Here is a 20,220-nt window from a genome sequence, read left to right on the forward strand (position 1 = left end):
TGCCCAAGCAGCCCAGCCTGCACACAGCCCTGTACCATCCAATCATTATAGGTTGAAAATAAGGCAGAAATGCTTTTCCACTTAAAAATTTTGGCCAAAAAAAATCCCCATCTTTTAGGATGACAACACTGTTTTGTATCACAAAATTTCTCTTAGAGAAATCCTTTCTGTAGGGGTGTTTGATCCCAGGCATCTAAGATAGTGTCAAATGCTGGAACAAAAATTGTTCAAAGTCAAAGCAATTAAAAGCTTTTGCATAGGAATCTCCATTTAAACCACAAAACAGACCTGGAAACTGGATCTGCTTGTGGAATGGAATTATTACCTGAAAGAAGCTGCTGGTAACTGGAATCTTTCTACTTGGTGTTAATATCACCAGGCTGTAGAATCTGGGGCCATTAGCAGATCTGTCCAGGTTCAGATTTATTAATTTTCTACTTTCCACAGCAAGGTATAGTTGCAACTGATGCGTGGCCACCACATCTATCTTTAAACTTGATGTTGGCACAAGTGGCAACATTGAAAATGCATTTGTTTTCTCTCCCTTTCTCATGTTGCTCTTGGGTGGGGATACTGAAGAACAGTGAAAGGCTCAGGGCAGACAAAGAACCTCAAGAAAGGCTCATCGTTGGGTGAACCCTAAGTAGCAGGGCAGGGCAATCATTGTGGCAGACAGGGTCAGCTGACCTTTCTTTCTAAGATGAGTTTCTCTGCTCACAATATAGAGGGAACAAATTAAAGACAAAGCCCCTGAACTGAAATGCAAGCCCTTTGTTCACAAACTAAGAAATTTACTATCCTCTTTTCCAACAGCCCTTACTCTGACTCAGAGCCCAAGGCCCATCCCGACGTTGCTGTGAAGAGTGAATCCCATCACCAAGTCCTAAAGCACCTTGATGCCTCTCAGACTAGACATCCCATGATATAGATACCAGACATCATCACATTGACTGGAAATGAAGTATCATTAAAAGGGAGGATTTACTTTAAAAATCTGCAAAGTAGTAACATCTTATCTTTGGAATAATTTTCCATTCTAGTCTATGCCATCAAGCAGGAGAAATCCAGTTAGAAGAAAATGATTTGGTTGCATGAGGAAGCCATGGATAAAATTCAATGCCTTTGCCACTGTTCTAGGAGAACATGCTATCTTTGGTATAAGCAACAGTGGTCAGAAGAAACTTAAAAGCTATGTTGATCTTAAGCCTGCCTCAAATCTCCTGAATAGTTAATATTACCAGGCCATGAGCACAGCTTCCTGTGAAATAATTTTTGTGTGCATTTGCCAAATAGACTTGTTTTTAGGTGATCTGGGGTCACAACTTTTCCTTTGTGCTTACGATAGCTATTTTTGGAAGAAAATCAATGAGCTGGTAGGTGGCATGATGGAATATAGGCAAAACCCTGGATACTTGTACTGGGTCCTTTTATCCAGATTGTATAAAATATACTCTTTTAAAAAATCAAATAAAGAATCTAGACTTACTGGACCTATTGAGGCTGGAGAAGTCCCCAAGACTATGACCCTGAGCTGCTCCTCAAATCTTGAATTCAAACTATCACCTGAAGTCACCTTTTAACTAAGTAACAGTTTAGCCCAAAGAGTAAAGATTGTCACTCTCAAGTAAAGTGTTTCTTTAAAAAAAAAAAAAAAAATCTATATAAAGACCAAAGGGTCAACAGCTATTTTAAAGCATAGATGAGAAAGTTGGGGCAGGGGGGTGGGGTGGGGGGGCGCAGGGAGATTAAGTGAATGGAAGTAAAACAACTAGAACAGAAATAACCACAATGTTGACATGTCTAGAAACTGTGGAATGGGAGTGGGTTTTGCTGCGTACATTTTCACCAAAATAAAATAAAATTAAAAAAGTCAAAATTCTTTTTCTGTAATGAACTTACAAAATGTTTTTTTAATTAACTTACACAAAAAGGATTTGCGGTAAGCTTGTATTTCTCCCCTTTCTATAAAAGTTATTTACGAGAGTATTTCCATCCTGCATTTACCCCTAAATCCTATGCCTGAGTCTAATTTTGGTGAACTCACTGCTTGGGAAGCCCACAGCCCACAAGGCTAGACTGCTCTTCTTGTCCCTCAGAATGTGTGTTTAATGTTGATGGGCCAAAGCAAGGCCATGGCCTTTATCCCCAGCAAGAAAACAAGGTGGACATTACCAACTGCCCTTTTGCCCATAGGGAAATCTAGTCCTGTAATATGGAAACTTCCCTATGGAGCAAAGTGCCAACTGTGGCTAAATTCTCTGAGACATCTCAGCATTTTCTGCCAAAGTGCCAGCTGTGGCCGAGGAGAGCGGCAACGTGCCCCAGCACACTGGGGCATCTCCCTGGGGGGCAAGGCCAGGCCCCAGAGGGGCCCTCCTTGCTTTCTCTTTACTGTGAGTCTCCTAACCCAGTCACTGGCGCGTTCTGGGGTTGTGACTTAGGAGCCAGGAGTTCTCACTAGAAAATAAGCAGTATCCTCAGCAGAAGTGCTCAAACATTCCAGCCCCAGTTATGGAAACAGTGCCTCCTTATCTTACTGTGACAAAGTTCTAATTACTTTAGAAGAAAGAATAGTGAAGAATCAGGTCCGCTCTGGGACTGCGTACCTCAAATACAATGTTTTAGGTTGCTAGCCAATAGTGGTGCCCCATACCTGTAAAAACGTCAATATAATTCTTGACTTTTGAACTAACTTCTCTACTGCTCCCTCCCCATTTGAAACATGCAACATCCAGTTGATTCTGACTCACAGTGACCCTATGTGACAGAGCAGAACTGCCCGGTAGGGTTTCTAAGGAGCTGCTGGTGGATTCAAACTGCTGGCCTTTTGGTTAAAAGCCTGAGTTCTTGACCACTGTGTCACCAGGGCTCTCAAACACACATAAGCTACCCCAATACTTTTTGAAATGAAGTGAGAAGCAATTAAGTGAATGGTAGAAAAAAATAAAATCAATGTTTTTTTCTTCCAAAAATTGAAGACAGTCAAAGTTGACAGGTGGACTGTTCTATCACTCTCCACAGCTCGTGCTCTCTCTGGCCTCTCAATTCCATGACTCTCTAGCTTTTGTAGCTTTAAAGTTGCTTTTAGTCTGTAGTTTTTCCTTTTGACAAGTGGTCTTGAATATCAGTTACGTATAAACACTAGATGGCCTTTGTGTTTACCCATGGCTTCATGCACGACTCCTTCTCATTGACTTCATACAGGAAACATTCAGGCATGGAAGCAAGACAAGAAACCCACATGAAGCAGGCCACCACTAAGACAACACATAATATCCAAACGTCTTACATGAGAAACACTTGGGAACAGCCTTTGCCATCACACACGTGGACACCTTCGTACAAAGATTATTCTTGACTGGGAGAAAGAAATACATCATAATTGGTTTATGTCTGCATTTGAAGAACTGACATGGCAGCTCTTAATTGTACTGTAAAGAGGAGCCATTGTGTGCTATCATCACACAACAATGAATCTTCCCAAGGAAGGTCCACTCCCAGCCCTAGGGACCTGCGCACAGAACCTGGCACGGGGAGAGTGTTTCACAAGTAATTATTGAACATGTACATGGTATACCCAATCAAAACGGACAGAACCACCACCCTCTCTATTAAAAAATGACTATTCGATCAGGTTCTTCAAGAACGAAGCACGAAGGGCATCCTGGTTGGTTCTCAGTGGGGACTTCAGTCCACGTGTGACCTGGCTGTCCATGGGCACCAGTCACCTTGAATCTGACCAGTCATCTTTCTAGTGCTGTGGAGCAGGATGGAAGAGAGGTACTAACATGAAAGTGACAACTGAACGAATGACGTCAAAACATCACACCAAGACTATCAAATCACTAAGTTCAACTAACTCAGCTCTTTCGACTCAAAGTCTTGAGTCGAAAGCCCATCCATCAAAAAAGCAACAAGATAGGCAACTGGAGTTGATTCCTTTTATAGAAGGGTTGCTGAGGACCTCATTTGTTCAAAGTTGGGAGGCAATAGGCTGGAGGATAATCAGAAGCCTGTGCCCATGGTGCTGTCTCTCCAGCCCCTGTGCTGGAACCTCCCAGACACAGTAGGGAACATCCCGGGCTTCTCGCCCACTGAGTGTGGCACTTTACCCCTTGAGTCGGCTCTGGAGTCTCTGCCCAAATACTTAGGTGACAGCACCCAGAAGAGTTCAGTCAGGAATCAGGACTTCATCTAACTGGACAAAACCCCTGTGCTGGATCTCATTTTATATTTTTGGAATGGCATTTCTTTGATATTTACCCTTCAGGGTGATAAGACATTCCTCCTCTCCCCATTCTTTTGAGCTGGGGAGAGATGAAAGGAACCCTCCTATCTAAGCTGATAGGATTAGCACATGCACACAGCTGTACTTGGAGTCACCTAGTTGGTCCATTTTCTGGGGGCTTTATGTGATCTCTATGTTGGGTCTCATAAGAATACAGGTTTTCCTTCAGCCCGAAAAGCCCTTCCACAACCTCTGCCTTCAGTTAACAACTAGGGGAGTTGCCCACCAGGATTCTGCCTTTCTCCCAGCAGCCCATGCCGAGCTGCCCCATGTCACACTTAACCTGAAACTCACACTGGCTGCCTGGGTCCCCTTCCCTCCACTGTGAGCTATTAGGGGACACTTAACTTTGACTCTGCAGACCTAGTGCTCCCAATGTAGCCGTGCTGCAGAAATGTTTACTGAGGGATGGGTCCATGTGTGGGCACCTGCCAATGTCTCCATGTGCGAGCACGCTGGTAGGTCAGTCTATTACTACAGGTGTGTGTTTAACGAAAAAAATGGTAGGTATGCAGTTGGTGACTCGTTCACGTGCGAGTGAACATTGCACACATATTTTCAATAAACAGAACCCATATTTAAATGAGTTTATGCTCACAGGCCCCAACTGTGAAGATTTGAAAAAGCAGCTTTACACTTTAAAATGTAAGTGTGACATTTGGTAACCACTCAGAATGCCAGAACATTAAAGCCAGGTGAAGCTAACAAGTGCTTATCTTTCTCTGAAGGTTTACTAAGCCTTTGGGCCAGAATAGCTGGAAGCAGACTAGGCCACAAGCCTGGGAGGGGAGAAGGAGGGACACCTACCCCAGGGAGGCCTCCAACAGCTGGATGTCTTTCCTTGGGTGAATCGCCACTGCAGCTACAGAAAGCTGACCCACCTACCTCCTGCGCACAGAGAGGACACAGCCAGGGAAGGGGGAATGGGGAAAAGGAAGGGCAGGTGAGCATTACCATGGACGATCGGTGGGCCTAACCGTGTCAAAACCAAACACCAGCAGACACATGAGGCTTTTGCCGTGATCTGGGTTCTCTCCTAAGTGAGCTGCTGTGGCCGCACAGAGGCAGCCTTCAGATGTGTGTGGTGGAGTCTTCCTCAGTGTTCTACAGAATTGCCCAGGGGGCGGGGCGGGCATGGCTGTTTGGCACAGTTGCAGTAGGCAAGATCCAAGTCTCACGGGAGACGGGGGGTTGGAGTACAAAGAGAGAAAATGGTATCAAACATGTCAAAAAAAAGTGGCAGAAATGACCAAAGCAGCGCTATCCAATAGAACTTTTTGTGACGACAGAAGAGATCTCTGTATTGTCCAATATGTCAGCCATTAATCCCACGTGGCCTCAGAGCTTTGAAATGTGGCTCGTGAGGCTGAGGAACTGAATTTCTACTTCTGTTTATTTTTACTTTAAATTTTAAAATTTCCAGTGGCTCCTATCTGAAGAGCACAGCTCAAGAGGGCACATTTCCCCTAAACTGACTTGCTCCAGCATCACCTTCTTCAGGTCACCTCAGAAGCCGTGTGGCAGACACAGATTCTCCATCAGCTTTGAGTCCTGACACAGAGCACCTGCCTCTAAAATCTTGAAACCGGCCCTTCCTGGGCCTGCAGCTTCATGTACTTGCCCTTGGTTTGCTCTAGTTTTGTCTCCCAACACCCTGCAGAATGCTCACGTAACAGGCTGTGCCCCCCTTCCCCCCGCCAGGGTATCTGGAAGGCACTTTCCTGCAGGCCAGGTCTCCTAGCATGCACGGATTTCTCCTCTCTGCCTTAGCCATGTCCTGTACTCGGGTTTCCTGGGACTGAACTGAAACGCGTATATATGAAAAGACCATGGAAATGACAATGATTTTGGTATTCAAAAAGAAAGAAAACTGTGATATCTCAGAAGCACACTTGGCAGAGATTACTGCACTCTGCAAGTGTTTGCCAAATCTGACTTGCCACCCTTTGTGGTCCCATCCTGGAGCGCCAGCGGAACTTCCCCCCTCCCCCGGAACATGCTTCAGGTCCCACTCACCCTGTGCCCAAGGATGGTTGGCAGCAGGAGGCTCAAGGCCGTGCTCAGGATGGGGACAGGGACAGTGATGGGAGCCTGGGGGGCTCCTGCTGACAGGCTCTGGCTGAGGCTGGGTGAATGGACACAGGGCTCCGGGGAGAGCTCCCGTTCCTGGTGAGCTGCCTGCCTCATGTTCCCCTCACTAAGGATCAACCACAGTTCTACCCTGGACATCACATGCTGGCATCACCCAGGACAGGATGTCAGAAAACCATCTCCTTCCTCTGGACAAAGAACCTGGGGCTGTGAAGATGGTTCAAGCAGAAAGGGGAAGAAGGCCCAGGAGCTGCACTTGGCAATCCCTCTCTAAGGATGGTTGTTGGGGGATCTCTACATCTGGGAAGAGGCAGGAGAGACAGTTACCCTGGAGTCTCAGTGGACAGGGACAGCTGAGCTTCCCAGAGCACACGGCTTCACGCACACTTTATATGTTACATATGTGTAGATGCTACCATATTTTAACTGATAGGAAATTTGCAACAGAGTAAAAGTGATTTGCTGGAAGTGTCGTTGTCACCTTCTCTTCATGCACGTCAGAAGATGGTGGATATGAAGCTGGGAGGGGTCACAGGAACTCACTGGGGCCAGGCAACTATTGCCTCACTCCTGGACCCCGGGGCTGACCACTGAGGATAGGAAGTGTTTCCTCTTGCAGGCAAATTACTTGCATCTAGGGGCTTAAACTAAAGATACAATTTGTGCTAAAGTACATTTCAGAAATCATATAGCTGGAGTGTCTTTCAGTGGGAACTGCAGGGTGCACATGGAATCACTGGATGCTGGGCAAAGAACCTGGTGGGACACATATGGAGCTGGCCATGCAGCTGAGCCCCATCGGCCGGTACTGACCTGAGCCCTGGGTGTGGTTGAAGTCCCCCTTCACCACTCGGCAGGTCTTCCCATCCCCATTGCAGACCCCGCACCGGTCTTCTTTGGCAGCCGACCCGATGATGCCGTCACAGCCAATTTTCTAAACGAGAGGGCCAGAGGGCCGGTTATTCTGTGCTTCTGAGGACAAGTTTCAGGGGACTTCTCAGAGGGCGCCCGGCAGGGCCCCCTCTCCATGAGGCCTGCAGATACAACACCGGGGGACATCAGAAATATTCTACTTTCTTTACAAATCAGAAGATAAAAAATGAATACAATCCAACCTGGACTGAACTGGTCTTTATACCAATGTGCTCATAAAATATAATTTTTAATATCTGGGGCCCATGAAGGCCCACAGAAGTCACACTGTGCCTGATCCCTGGCCCGGCTGACAGAGCTGCGGGGCAACGAGGGCCGGGGGTGGGGTGTGAAGCCTGGCTTCTACAGCGCCACCCGGAGTGGCCACATTTCATATGATTCACGTGTCCCTCGGGGCCACGTGGGACAGCTGACTCTTGGTTGGACCAGCCAACAGTCTCAGAACACACAGCAGGGACCACACTGTCTGATCAGGTCAGGGCCAAAGCCCGCACAGGCAGGGCCAGGTCGGAGCCCCCGCCCCACTTCTCAGTTAGGGAGACGGAGCCCAAGGAGAGCTCCTGGTACACGACAAGACATGTCTGAGAACAGAGGAGAGGGAGTCCCTGCCCTTGGTGGGACGGGGAGGCACAGCCCAAGCCAGTTCACCAGAAGAGGGAGAAGGTTTTGAATCCCTGTTTTTTTCTGTTAAAGAAATATACAAGAATTTTGTATTCTGCAAAATAACATATCTAAGTTTAACACTGAGTTTTAAATTATTTATAAGTTAAATTACTTAAATCCCCCTCCTTTTTTTTTTTTTTAAATCTACAGTAGACACTTCTGGAACAAGAGCTGGTTTATTCCCACTGATGATGAGATACAGCTTCAGACTGTAGAGGTTGCTACAGCCAGAAGCCAGGATGGCAAGATAACCCAGGCTGAGGCGATCTAACTCTCTGCCAGGCTGCCTGAATGGCACTAGCAGCATGTTTCCCTTCTCATACCCTGCTCCCACCCTCCTGTGAGGCTGGGAGCCCAGCTGGTCGAACAGCGGACCCCCTGGAGGTGAACATCTCGCCCCACAGGCCACCACCTGATTGGTGTCCTCTGTTTCATTAGGGCAGTGGTACTCCAAATTGAGCAGGTATCAGCATCCCTCAGGTTGTTGTCAGCTGCCTTCTAGTTGGCTCCTGACTCATGGCAACGCCATAACGGGATCGGACTGCTGTGATCCATGGGATTTTCATTGGCTGACTTTCAGACATACACAGCCAGGCCTTTCTTCCTAGTCTTAGTCTAGAAGTCCCACTCAAATCTGTTCAGCATCATAGCAACACACAAGCCTCCACTGACAGGTAGGTGACGGTTGTGCATGAGGGGCATGGCCAGGAATTGAACCTGGGTCTTCTGCATGGGAGGCAAGAATTCTGCCGCTGAACAGCGATGCCATAGTACCAGGAGAGCTTGTTAAAACACAGATTGCTGGACCCCAAGATGTGGTAGGGCTGGGGTAGGGCCCGAGAACTTGCATTTCTAACAAGTTCCCAGGTACAGCTGATGCTGCTGGTCTGTCACCCCTTAGGATTCCTGGAGTGACGAGGAACAGGGTGGCATAGCAGCAAGGACAACAGTGGCTGTAAGCAGAACCCCTGAGATGGTGTTTCCTGAAGGAGGCCGTGTTCCCAAGGATTCACCACGTTTGCTCGGGGAGAGCACAGATCAGTGAGGCGGTACCATCAGGACACAATGTCCTGTTACAATACCAAATGCCTTCAACTGAAGGCCTCACGGTCAACCAGACTCTGCTTAATTGCCGTTCGATACTTGCTGAACCTAAGCACTGGGGTCATACGGTCCCCTACCCAGAAGACTGAGACCCAGACCCTGGGGCCCCTCAGAGCCTTGCTGAGTTGTCAGAGGCAACTTGCCAAAGAGCAGCAGAGAACTGCCCTGCTATGCCTCCTCTTCCCCACCCAGCATTTTGTTTTAATTAAAGAAAAAAGAAATTGTTTGCTAAAACTTCACTTCCAAGAACAAAAGTATGCTCAGACCCAACTTCAAATTTTAGCTAACTGGCCTCCCAGCTGGGGCTATGTTACCCCAGCAAGCCGGCAGCCAGCTTCCCCTCCAAAGTGCTATGCTCTAGACTGGGGCACCAGGCACGTGCCTGAGCATAACTACAGCTTCAAATATGAGCCTCAGCATCCCCATTCTAAAGGTGAGACTATTCATCTCAGCCAAGGGTTAGTGGGAAATAACATCTCCTCCGGTTCAGGAACTCTGGCTCACGGCTCCAGCCCTAGGGTGGTAGCCACCAGCAGCACAGGTGGCTATCTTCCTTAGCAGGGTGGGGTAACCACACAGCCTGGAGCATCTGGAGCAGTGAGGCATTCACAGATAACTGTCTTTCCTTTTACACAATCTTTTCCTCCCCACAAAGCAGAAGAGAGGGATGGAGAAACTAGGCAAGATCGCATTCCTTCTTTGGTCCCCCTCGGTGGGAGATGAGTGGAGCCAGGTTCAGAAGGATCAATTGTGGGTGGGCTCTCCCCAGGGGAACCAGCCCTGGGTGCAGCACCTCACTGCACTGCCACCCCGAGTGGGCTTCTCAGGTCAGCTCTATAGCGATGCCCAAAGGATCACCCTTGAAATTCATTCTCCAGGGCTACAGGTGCTGGGAGTTGTCTGTCCTGCCCATGCTGCTTGGTGCTATTTTAGGCTCCATCTGGTCTGTAGGCTGGACATGTAAGCAGCAATGCCCATGTCTGAACAGCAGCCAAGTCTGAGAGCGAAAGGGCAATAGCCCCGTGAATCTGCTAACAAGGGCATTTTTCTTCCTTTGCTGCACAGTCCGTGCAAGCAACATAGAATGTTCTTGGCAGGGGCTGGGATTTTTTTTTCCAAATGGAAGCTACAATAGGATACAATTCAAGTCATTAATTCTGACTGCTAGAGGAGCTTTAAAAATTGTATTTATGAGGGTTGGCGTTCCAAGAGAACAAGACGACCAAACCCAAGGAAACTCCAAACAGTAAACTCTCTAAAATCTTTCCACATGATCCTAGTGGTCCTTGGCGGTTACTTTTCTACAAACACTAGGAATTCCCGCTACCCATTTCTGAGCTTTCAAAACAAGCCTGAGAGTTTCTGGTCAGCAGAGTCAGGGCCCCGCTCCACAGACTGAATCAGGGTATATGCGACCCCTAGGCAAAAACACTGCTTCATGGCTTAATTAACCAAAAACATAGGGCATATGGAACTGACGGTGATGGTACAAGGACGTTTTGCTGAAGATGTTGTTCTTGTTGTTAGTTGCCATCAAGTTGGCTCTGACTCATGGTGACACCATGTACAACAGAATGAAATGTTGCCTGGTCCCGCGCCATCTTCATCATTGCTGGTATGCCTGGGTCCACTGTTGTGGCCACTGTGTACTTCGAGCGCTTTTCAATCTAGGGTGGCCATCTTCCAGCACTATATCAGACAATGTTCTGCTGTGATTCACAGGGTTTTCACTGGCTAATTTTTGGAAGCAGATGACCAGGTCTTTCTTCCTAGTCTGACTTAGTTTGGAAACTCCCCTGAGACCTGCCCACCATGGCTGACCCTGGTGGTATTTGAAATACTGGTGGCATAGCTTTCAGCATCGTAGCAACATGCAGGCCACCACAGTACGACAAACTGACAGATTTTCCAGTTGCTGTCAACTTGATTCCAACTCGTGGTGACCCCATGTGTGTCAGAGTAGAACTGTGCTCCAGAGGGTTTTCAAGGCTATGACCTTTCAAATGTAGGTCACCAGGCCTTTTTTCTGAGGTGCCTCTGGGTGGACTCAAACTGCCAATCTTTCAGTTAGTAGCTAAGCACTTAACCATTTGTGCCACTCGGGAACTCCTCACATATGGGTGGTGGTTTGCTAAAGACAATCTCCGTGAAACACACACAACGTGGTTGGAAGGGTTTTTTGTGCTCAGGACCATGTTCTACAGGAAGGGAAGGGATAGGATGGGCCAGGGACAGTGCAGCCACATTTCCCAGGAATAGGATGGGCCAGGGACAGTGCAGCCACATTTCCCAGGAATAGAAAACCCTAATCCTTAGCAATTTGAGACCTGAATTCCACTTCCAGAATCTTGCCACTGCCCTACTGAAGGTCATCAGTGACTGCAGCCTCCTGGTCACCGCATCCAGCGGCCACTGCTCAACCCTCCTCTGCTTTGACCTCTGCAGGACACCTGACACCGCTGGCTTGTGCATACATTCACTCACTCAGCCCACAGCTGTTGGATGCCTATTATGTGCCTAACCTGGGAATAAAGCCATGTGAGGGCCAGCCCTGCACTCAGAGGCTCACAGACAGAGGGAGGAGCAAACCTGGAGACACACAGACACCATGGGGCATGTGCTGTGATGGAGGCACACAGATGCCACCAAAGCCCGAGGAGAGATGGGCATCTGCGATGCAGCACCCATGCAATCCTCTGCCTACCCCTCCTGACTGGCCCTCCTGCCTCCTCTTACCTCCTTGACTCCCTGATCGTGGGCCCCGTGCCCCTTATGCTTTTCTTGAATTTTTCTTGGTAACTGTACCTTCTCCTTGGACTTTGTCCATCACTTTCATGTAGACAACTCTTACTCCTTCATACTCCCCCACCCCACCCAGGCTCACGCTATTCAGTGTTGGCTGTGCAACTTCCCTTGGCTTTCTAGCCAAGACACTGAACTCAATGTTTCTCTACCGTCTTTTTCCTCCAAGGCTGCTCCCTCTTGACTTCCTCAGGTCTGATGGTAGACACTCTCAGGCTGCCCTCTTGGAACCCACAGATGTGGCTGTCTTCTCTGAAAACCAAGCCTGGAACCTCCGAGCCATTTCTGGTTCTTCCTTTTCCTGAGCTTTCTGGTCAGCTGCTGAGCCAGGTGTTTTCTGTCCCCTGAAAACCTCTAATGCCTAGTTCTCCCCCACACCCATGGCCACTCCCCTAGTTTAGACACTCGTTACTCAGGGCGTGAACCATCACGGCAGTCTTCCCTACCCCGCTGCCAGGCCATCTCCACACGAGAGGGTTCAGTGAGAAGGTCCATTGCCGTGGACCCCCCTGCCTGTCGAAAATGTCCACATCTAGGAACTCAAGATGCTCCATAATCTTGTCCCAGTCACTCCTCTTCTCAGCTCTGCTTCCTCCTACTCCAGAATGCACCCTGCTCCTGCAGCCCCATCACCTCTCGGCTGGATCACCTGCTATAGTGGCCCCTACCTGTGCCCCAGTTCTGGTCGGAATTCAGCTCTGACTCATGGCAACTCCATGTGTGTCAGAGTAGAGTTGTGCTCCATAGGGTTTTTGATGGCTGATTTTTCAGAAGTAGGTTGCCAGGCCTCTCTTCTGAGGTACCTCTGGGTGGACACAAGCCTCCAACCTTTCAGTCAGCAGCCAAGTGTGTTAACCATTTGTACTACCCAGGGACTCCACCCATGCCCCACCAGTCCTTCTCCATAAGCAAGATCACTTCGCTCTGCTTCACCCCCCCAAGACTCCTGACTGCGGCAAGCTGGGTCCTGCTTGACCCAACTCCTGGCTCTTCCGCCCCATGCCTGCTCCCTCAGCACCTGCCCCCCCGCCCTCCTCCACCCCTGGAACACACCTGGCTTCCCTCTGCCTGGAGCGCTCTGCCCCATCTTCCCAAGGCTGGCTCCTCTCTATTCTCTCCTCAGGGAGGCCTGCCCCTGCTGCCTTAACCACGGGCCTCCTCGGCTCCAGTCCCCCCAGCCCTCGCTTCTCAGTCTCTCCATGACACGACTCTCTATTCTTCTTTGTGTGTGTGTGTGTGTGCTTTACAGCTTATAGAACAAATAAGTTGCTCATTCAATAGTTTATATACAAATTGTCTTGTGACACTGCTTGCGATCCCTGCGATGTGTCAACACTCTTCCCTTCTCCACCCTGGGTTCCCATTTCCATTCATTCCATTTTCCTGTCCCTTCCTGCTTTCTTGTTTTTTTTTTTTTTTTTTTTGCTTTTGGGCAAGTGTTGCCCATTTGGTCTTATTTACTTGACTGAGCTAAGAAGCACGTTCCTCACGTGTGTTAGAGTTGGTTTTACAGACCTGTGTAATCTTTGGCTTAAGGGTGAACTTTGGGAGCGACTTCAGTTTGGACTTAAAAGACTGTCTGGGGGCCATAGTCTTGGGGTTCTTCCAGTCTCTGTCAGACCAGTAAGTCTGGTCTTTTTTTGTGAATTTGATTTTTGTTCTACATTTTCCTCCCTCTGCCTGGGACCTCTATTGTGAGCCCTGTCAGAGCAGTCGGTAATGGTACCTTGTCACTATCTAGTTCTGGGCTCAGGCTGATGGAGGCCAAAGGATTTGTGATCCGTTAGTCCTCTGGACTAACATTTCCCTTGTCCTTTGTTTTCTTGGTTTTCCTTTGCTCTGGATGGAATGGGACCAGTAGATGTGTCATAGGTGGCTGCTCACAAGCTTTTAAGACACCAGACGCTACTTACCAAAGTAGGATGTGGAATGTTTTCTTCATGAACTATGTTATGCCAACTGAGTTAATTATCCCCTGAGACCATGGTTCCCAATCCTCAGCCCAGTAACTCAGTCCTTCGAGGTGTCTGGGTGTGTCTCTGCGGTTTTTATGACTTTGCCTTGGTTGTGTTGTGCTGACTTCCCCTATAACGTGTACTGTCTTACCCTTCACCAAAGTTACCTACTATCTAGTGTCTTGTCCTCCCCATACCTCCCCTCCCTTGTAACCATCAAAGATTGTTTCTGTGTGGAAACCTTTTGAGTTCTTATAATAGTGTTCTCATACAGTATCTGTCCTTTTGCGATTGACTTATTTCACTCAGGATAGTGCACTCCAGATTCATTTATGTTGTGAGATGTTTCCCAGATTCATCACTGCTCTTTATTGCTGCATAGTATTCCATCATGTCGATGTACCATAATTTGTTTATCCATTCATCTGTTGATGGGCACTTAGGTTGTTTCCATCTTTTTGCTATTGTGAATAATGCTGCAGTGAACATGGGTGTGCATATGTCTATTCAGGTGATGGCTCTTATTTCTCTCTGGTACATTCCTAGGAGTGAGATTGTTGGATCATATGGTATTTCTATCTCTAGCTTTTTAAGTGCCGCGTCCTTTTCCATAGTGGTTGTACTATTTTACATTCACACCAGCACTGCATAACAGTTCCAATCTCCTTGCAACCTCTCCAACATTACTTCCTATTTTTTTTTGATTAGTGCCAGTAATGTTAGGATGACAGGATATCTCATTGTAGTTTTGATTTGCATTTTTCTAATGGGTAGTGATCACGAGCATTTCCTCATGTGTATGTTAGCCATCTGAATGTCTTCTTTGGCGAAGTGCCTCTTCATATCCTTTGTCCATTTTTTAATTGGATTGTCTTTTTATTGTTACAGTTGTTGCAATATCTTATAGATTTTACAGATTAAACCCTTGTTGGATACGTCATAGCCAAAATTTTTTCCCAGTCTATAGGCTCTCTTTTTACTCTTTTTGTGAAGTCTTTTGATGAGTATAAGTGTTTAATGTTTAGGAGATCCCACTTATCTACTTTATCTTCTGGTGTTACGCATTATTACGGTTTGTATCATATATATGTCATTTATTAGGGCCCCCAGTGCTGTTCCTATTGTTTCTTCCACGATCTTTATAGTTTTAGGTTTTATACTTAGTTCTTTGATCTACTGTGAAACAGGTTTTGTGTATGGTGTGAGGTATGGGTCCCATTCCATTTTTTTACAGATGGACACCCAGTTTTGCCAGCACCATTTGTTAAAGAGATTGTCTTTTCCCCCATTTAATGGACTTTGATACTTTTTTAAAGATGAGTGACCATAGGTGGACGGATTTTCATCTGGGCTCTCAATTCTGTTCCATTGGTCTAAGTCTCTGTCATCGTACCAGTACCAGGCTGTTTTAACTACCGTGGCTGTATAGTAGGTCCTGAGATCAGGCAGTGTGAGGCCTCCTACTTTGTTCTTCTTCTTCAATAATGCTTTACTTATCTGGGGCCTCTTCCCTTTCCATATAAAGTTAATGATTAGTTTTTCCATCTCATTAAAGAATGCTGTTGGTATTTGGATTGGGATTGCATTATATCTGTTCTATTTTCTTCTTCACGCTTATCAGACCCGGAAGCATCATGTGTTTGCTTCCATGTTTCTCATCTTGGAGGAGGGCAGGGGCTCTCTCCGTCCTGCCCACCAGTGAGTGCCCTGAAGTGTGTGCTTGTTGATGCTGAACTTTGGAATGTGCTCAGTAAATAAATAGATAAAATCCCACCCCACCTGCTTTCTGGTGTGTCTAAACCAAATCCCTCAACCGCTCTTCACCGTGCCTTCACCTCCAGGTGTTAGGTTTTCACAGGATAACGTCTCACGGTCCTAGCAGAGGACAGGCACAAGGAGGACTGTGTCTTATTATTTTTTGTATCTACCCTCTCGACACATACCTATAATAAGTGTTCAACAAATAGTATCAAAACCATTAACTCTTATCCAGCTGGGCCCTGAGAAAACTGGGAGGAAAGTTTTTCCTTTTCAAAAAAGCGTTCTCTACCTTACTCTTTGGTGTCCCCCCTCGACAGCGGCCCCTCCCCCAACTTGCTACAGTTTAATTTTCTCATATTTGAATTGGGACTTTTTTGTACAGTTCTTGATGGTCTTTGTTTTTTCCTGGCTGGGAGACGAGGCACTTGCTTTCTTCAACTTAATTGCTATCTTCCAACTACTGCTGCATCCAGTCTCTTCTGCTGGAGGGAACTCCCCACTTCTTGTTTTAATTTTCACTGAATGCTTTTAAGCTACTGTACAACCCTCAGCCCAGGATTTACTGGACCCCTGGGCCAGCTCCCCCAATTCCTGCAGGGCTCATCTTCCTTCTTCTTGATTTCATTCCTGTTTTGCTAAACTACATGTAATTTCTTCAGAATGGATGCATGGAAAATAAAATTTCTGCGTTCTTCTGTGTCTCAAAATTATTTTATTTTGCCTGCATGCATGGTTGAGAGTTTGGCTGCATGTGGAATTCTAAAATTATCTCAATTTTCTTCCAGGTCAGTTTTTCTATTTGTTTTTCTTGGGCTTTCTCATCCATGTGGCTAACTTTCCTCAAATGGCTGGTAGACTCTGGTTGACCACTCATATTTAAGAATGAGAGGCAGAGAGGCTGACCATGGGAGACTGTGTTTAAGGTAGAATGTGTCACATGGCAGGCTCTGGTTCAAGACAAAGGGGTGGGAAACTGGGGGCTACGCTCACTTCTAGAAGAGCATTGAGACCATACCACCAGCTCTCGTTCCCGTTGAACAGTTTATCACATGACATTAGAAAGGCCTCTGTAATCAGGAGGGCTTTGATGACATACAGGCACATTTTCCTGCATGCTTGTTACCCCTTCTTCAGCAAGGGGTACCCTGAAGACAAGACGCAGTGGTGGTTCAATGGCAGAATTGTCATCTTCTATGTGGTAGACCCAGGTTAGATTCCCAGCCTCTGGGTGTGGGCTGGGAGATTTCCGCCATGTTGTATCCAGTGTCTGATTTATCTCAGTGTATTCAGCCAGCTCCTCACCTCCACCTTCCATCGTAAGTCCAAGGACTCTGGAGTTTGCCTCAAGGACCAGCTTTCTTTTTTGTTTTCTGTGACGACTCTCCCATTGTAACAGTTCTGGCCTCCTCTTCGTCAATCCTTCAAAGGAACCTCCATCCACTTTTGTCCTCTGCTTGTATTTGTGGTCTTAGGGGGTTGTGCTACCCCCTCCCTTTTTTTTTTTTTTAAATTTTTTACCATTGGCTTAGTTGCATCCTGAAATGGAAGAGGAATAAGCAGCAGGCTCAGCCTGCTGGCTAAATCCAGAAACTTCTATGGGGTTTAATCAGTAAAAAGGGTTGCAGGGAATGATTTCAGAATTTTAGGCATCACTGTGAAGAAAAGTTCAGCATCAACAAGCACACACTTCAGGGATGTTGGCAACAGGGCTCATGACGTGGGGAAAGGTAGCAATAAGGAAGGCTTTGTTGACATACAGGCCTAAGTGTCAATGCCTGGCACAGTTCCTGCATGCTTGTTACTCCTTCTTCAGCAAGGGGTACCCTGAGGACAAGAGGGCAGTGGTGGTTCAATGGTAGAATTCTCACCTTCTATGTCGGAAACCAAGGTTTGATTCCCAGCCAACGCATCTCAAGTGCAGCCATTGCGCACCTGTCAGCGGAGGCTTGCAGGCTGCTGTGATTCTCAACAGGTTTGAGCAGAGCTTCCAGACTAAGATGGACTTGGAAGGAAGCCCCCGTGATCTACTTCCCAAAATGAGCCAACGAAAAACCTATAGATTACAACAGCCTGATCTGCAAACAATCATGGGGATGGCACAGGGTCGGGCGGTGGTTCATTCCTTTGTGTGTTGGGCCACCTCGAGTGGAGTGCGGACTCTATGACAGCTAACGACAAGAGCCACCCTAGAGACAGAGGTGAGGCCTCATAATTCTCCTAAATTCCTAACAGATCTTGCTACACAAAAAGGGAAGCCATTAAGTAACCTGACAGTGAAGACAGTCTGCTGAAATGGGCCTCAGATTCCAGGTCCGCTGAAGTTCCAAGGGCAGGAAATACACCCATCCATTCACTCGTTTTCTTTTTCAATATGCAATCAAAGTCTCTCCCAGGTTAATCGGACACATCCCTGCGTTACACAACCCACACTTACAGGCTTCAATGCATTTTGGTTTGGTGTTCATCAAGGAAGTATGACCCAAGTCAGATGACACTGGTTTCCTGTGCGTATCAGCAAAAAAGGTATTAAAGTCAAGCCAGGTATACATGGATCTGCCCACAGTCAACCAGGTAAACAGGTAAGCCCTGAGTCACCCACTGCATGTCAGCAGCTCCAGACAGAAGGGATGCAAATTAGAGGCTTATTAACGTGATTTCTTTGCTCTTGGACGCCAACGGCAGGAATCATTAATGGTGGGGCTCCTGATTTATAGGGGCTTGCTGAAAAATATACAATGTTTATGTTTCTTCCCCAGCTCCCTCCCACTTTTACGAGTGCTATTAAGTTTAATTTCAGCACATTAAGTAATTTGTGACTCACTGAAATTAAACTCATTCCTCATAAAAACAGAGTAAAATGGTATTTCCATGTTTCATTTCATGGTTTGAATCAGCCTATTTGTAGCTTAGTGGGATTGACTCAAAGTGTCATATTGGAGCCTCTCATCTCTCCATCCCCTACCAAGTAGTCACTGTGTTCCTTAGAACGTCTCAGAATTCTTGCTGTTACCCCCAAATTGCCAAATTTATAGCTAAGCGAACAGAGGAAAAAGCTAGCAAGTCATGACAGCATTTCTGCAAGTGCTGCCTTACATAAATGTAGATATTTACCTTTTATCCTTTATAATCATATAATTATACCACTGAAGAGATACACAGACCCGAGACTTTTTTGTTACTATTATTATTATTCTCTTTAACCACCTCTGCTTGTCTTATTCACTCACATGTACTACAGGAATCCAGAATACTCCATTTGGCAATTATTGTAACTAGGAATGAATACTGTACCTGTATTTTATTTGTTATGATCTTATCTAAGTATTCCTAATTTTGATTCAAGGAGCCCTGGGTGGTGCAAAGAATTTGCACCTGGCTACTAACTGAAAGGTTGGTGGTTTGGATCCATCCAGCAGCACCATAAAAAAAAAGGCCTGGCAAACTGCTCCATAAGATTACAGCCATTGAAAACCCTATGGAGTACAGTTCTACTCTGACACACATGAGGTCACCATGAGCTGGAGTCAACGCCACAGTAACAGGAAATTTTGACTTCACCACTTGTCTGTCAGAGCCTTGGTGGCACACTAGTTAAATGCTACGGGGAGCTATGGCTGCTAACCAAAAGGTCGGCAGTTCGAATCCACCAGCCACTCCTTGGAAACCCTATTGAGCAGTCCTACTCTGTCCTATGGGGTTGCTATGAGTCGGAATCAACTTGATGGTAGTGGGTGTTTTTTTTTTTTTATTTGGTACTTGTCTGTTTGTTGTACTATGGTGGCTTGCATGTTGCTGTGAAGCTATGGCACTAGTACTTCAAATACGAGCAGGGTCGCCCATGGTGGACAGGCTTTAGCAGAGCTTCCGGACTAAGCCAGACTAGGAAGAAAGACCTGGCCATTTACTTACAAAAATTAAGCAATGAAAACCTTATGGATCACAATAGAACACTGTTCTACTTGCTTATTTTGAAAACAAGTCATCAGAGAGGATCAAGAAGTAGAGGAGGACATCATGTTTGGTGAAGCAGAGTGCCAGTGAGGGCAAGGAAACCCTTGTTGAGATGGATTGGCACAACCACCACCATGATGGACTCAAACATGCTGGTGATTGTGAGGATGATACATGAACAGACAATATTTCATTCTGTTGGACTAGGGGTCACCATAAGTCAGAGTCAACTCAATGACAGCTAACAACAATTATTTTGATTATAAAACTTCATTAAGCATGTGTTATGGATCGAATTGTGTTCCCGAAAGGCATGTGTTATAAATCCTAACCCCCATACCTAGCCCTGATGGTGCAATGGTTAAGCACTCGGCCGTTAATTGAAAGGCTGGCAGTTCAAACTCACCCAGTGGCTCCTAGGGAGAAAGACTTGGCTATCTGCTCCTGTAAAGATTATAGCCTAGAAAACTCTATGGGGCAGTTCTACTCTGTCACATGGGGTTGCTTGAGTTGAAAATCGGCTGGAATGCACCTAATAACAAAAACAACAACAAACCTTGGATTTAATCCCATTTGGACACAGGGTTTTCTTCGTCATGTTAGTAAGGCCATATGAGTGTAGAGTGTGTCTTAAATTAGTCATTTTTGAGATATAAAAGAGCAGATTAGGCA

At 46.6% G+C, this 20,220-nt stretch overlaps 1 protein-coding gene across 1 annotated transcript in view; it reads right to left on the reverse strand.

The window, feature by feature from the left end:
- ADAMTS17 (ADAM metallopeptidase with thrombospondin type 1 motif 17) overlaps positions 1-20,220 on the reverse strand; it is a 473,699-nt gene that overhangs the window by 137,323 nt on the left and 316,156 nt on the right. Inside the window, exons 15-16 of the mRNA XM_049905242.1 lie at positions 7,193-7,313; positions 3,290-3,358 (exon numbers count right to left, since the gene is read on the reverse strand). Of these exons, the coding sequence (XP_049761199.1) occupies positions 3,290-3,358; positions 7,193-7,313 (190 nt within the window). The remainder of the gene's footprint in view (positions 1-3,289; positions 3,359-7,192; positions 7,314-20,220) is intronic.

The sequence above is a fragment of the Elephas maximus genome, chromosome 13, assembly GCF_024166365.1.
Source record: "Elephas maximus indicus isolate mEleMax1 chromosome 13, mEleMax1 primary haplotype, whole genome shotgun sequence".
Lineage (NCBI taxonomy): Eukaryota > Metazoa > Chordata > Mammalia > Proboscidea > Elephantidae > Elephas > Elephas maximus.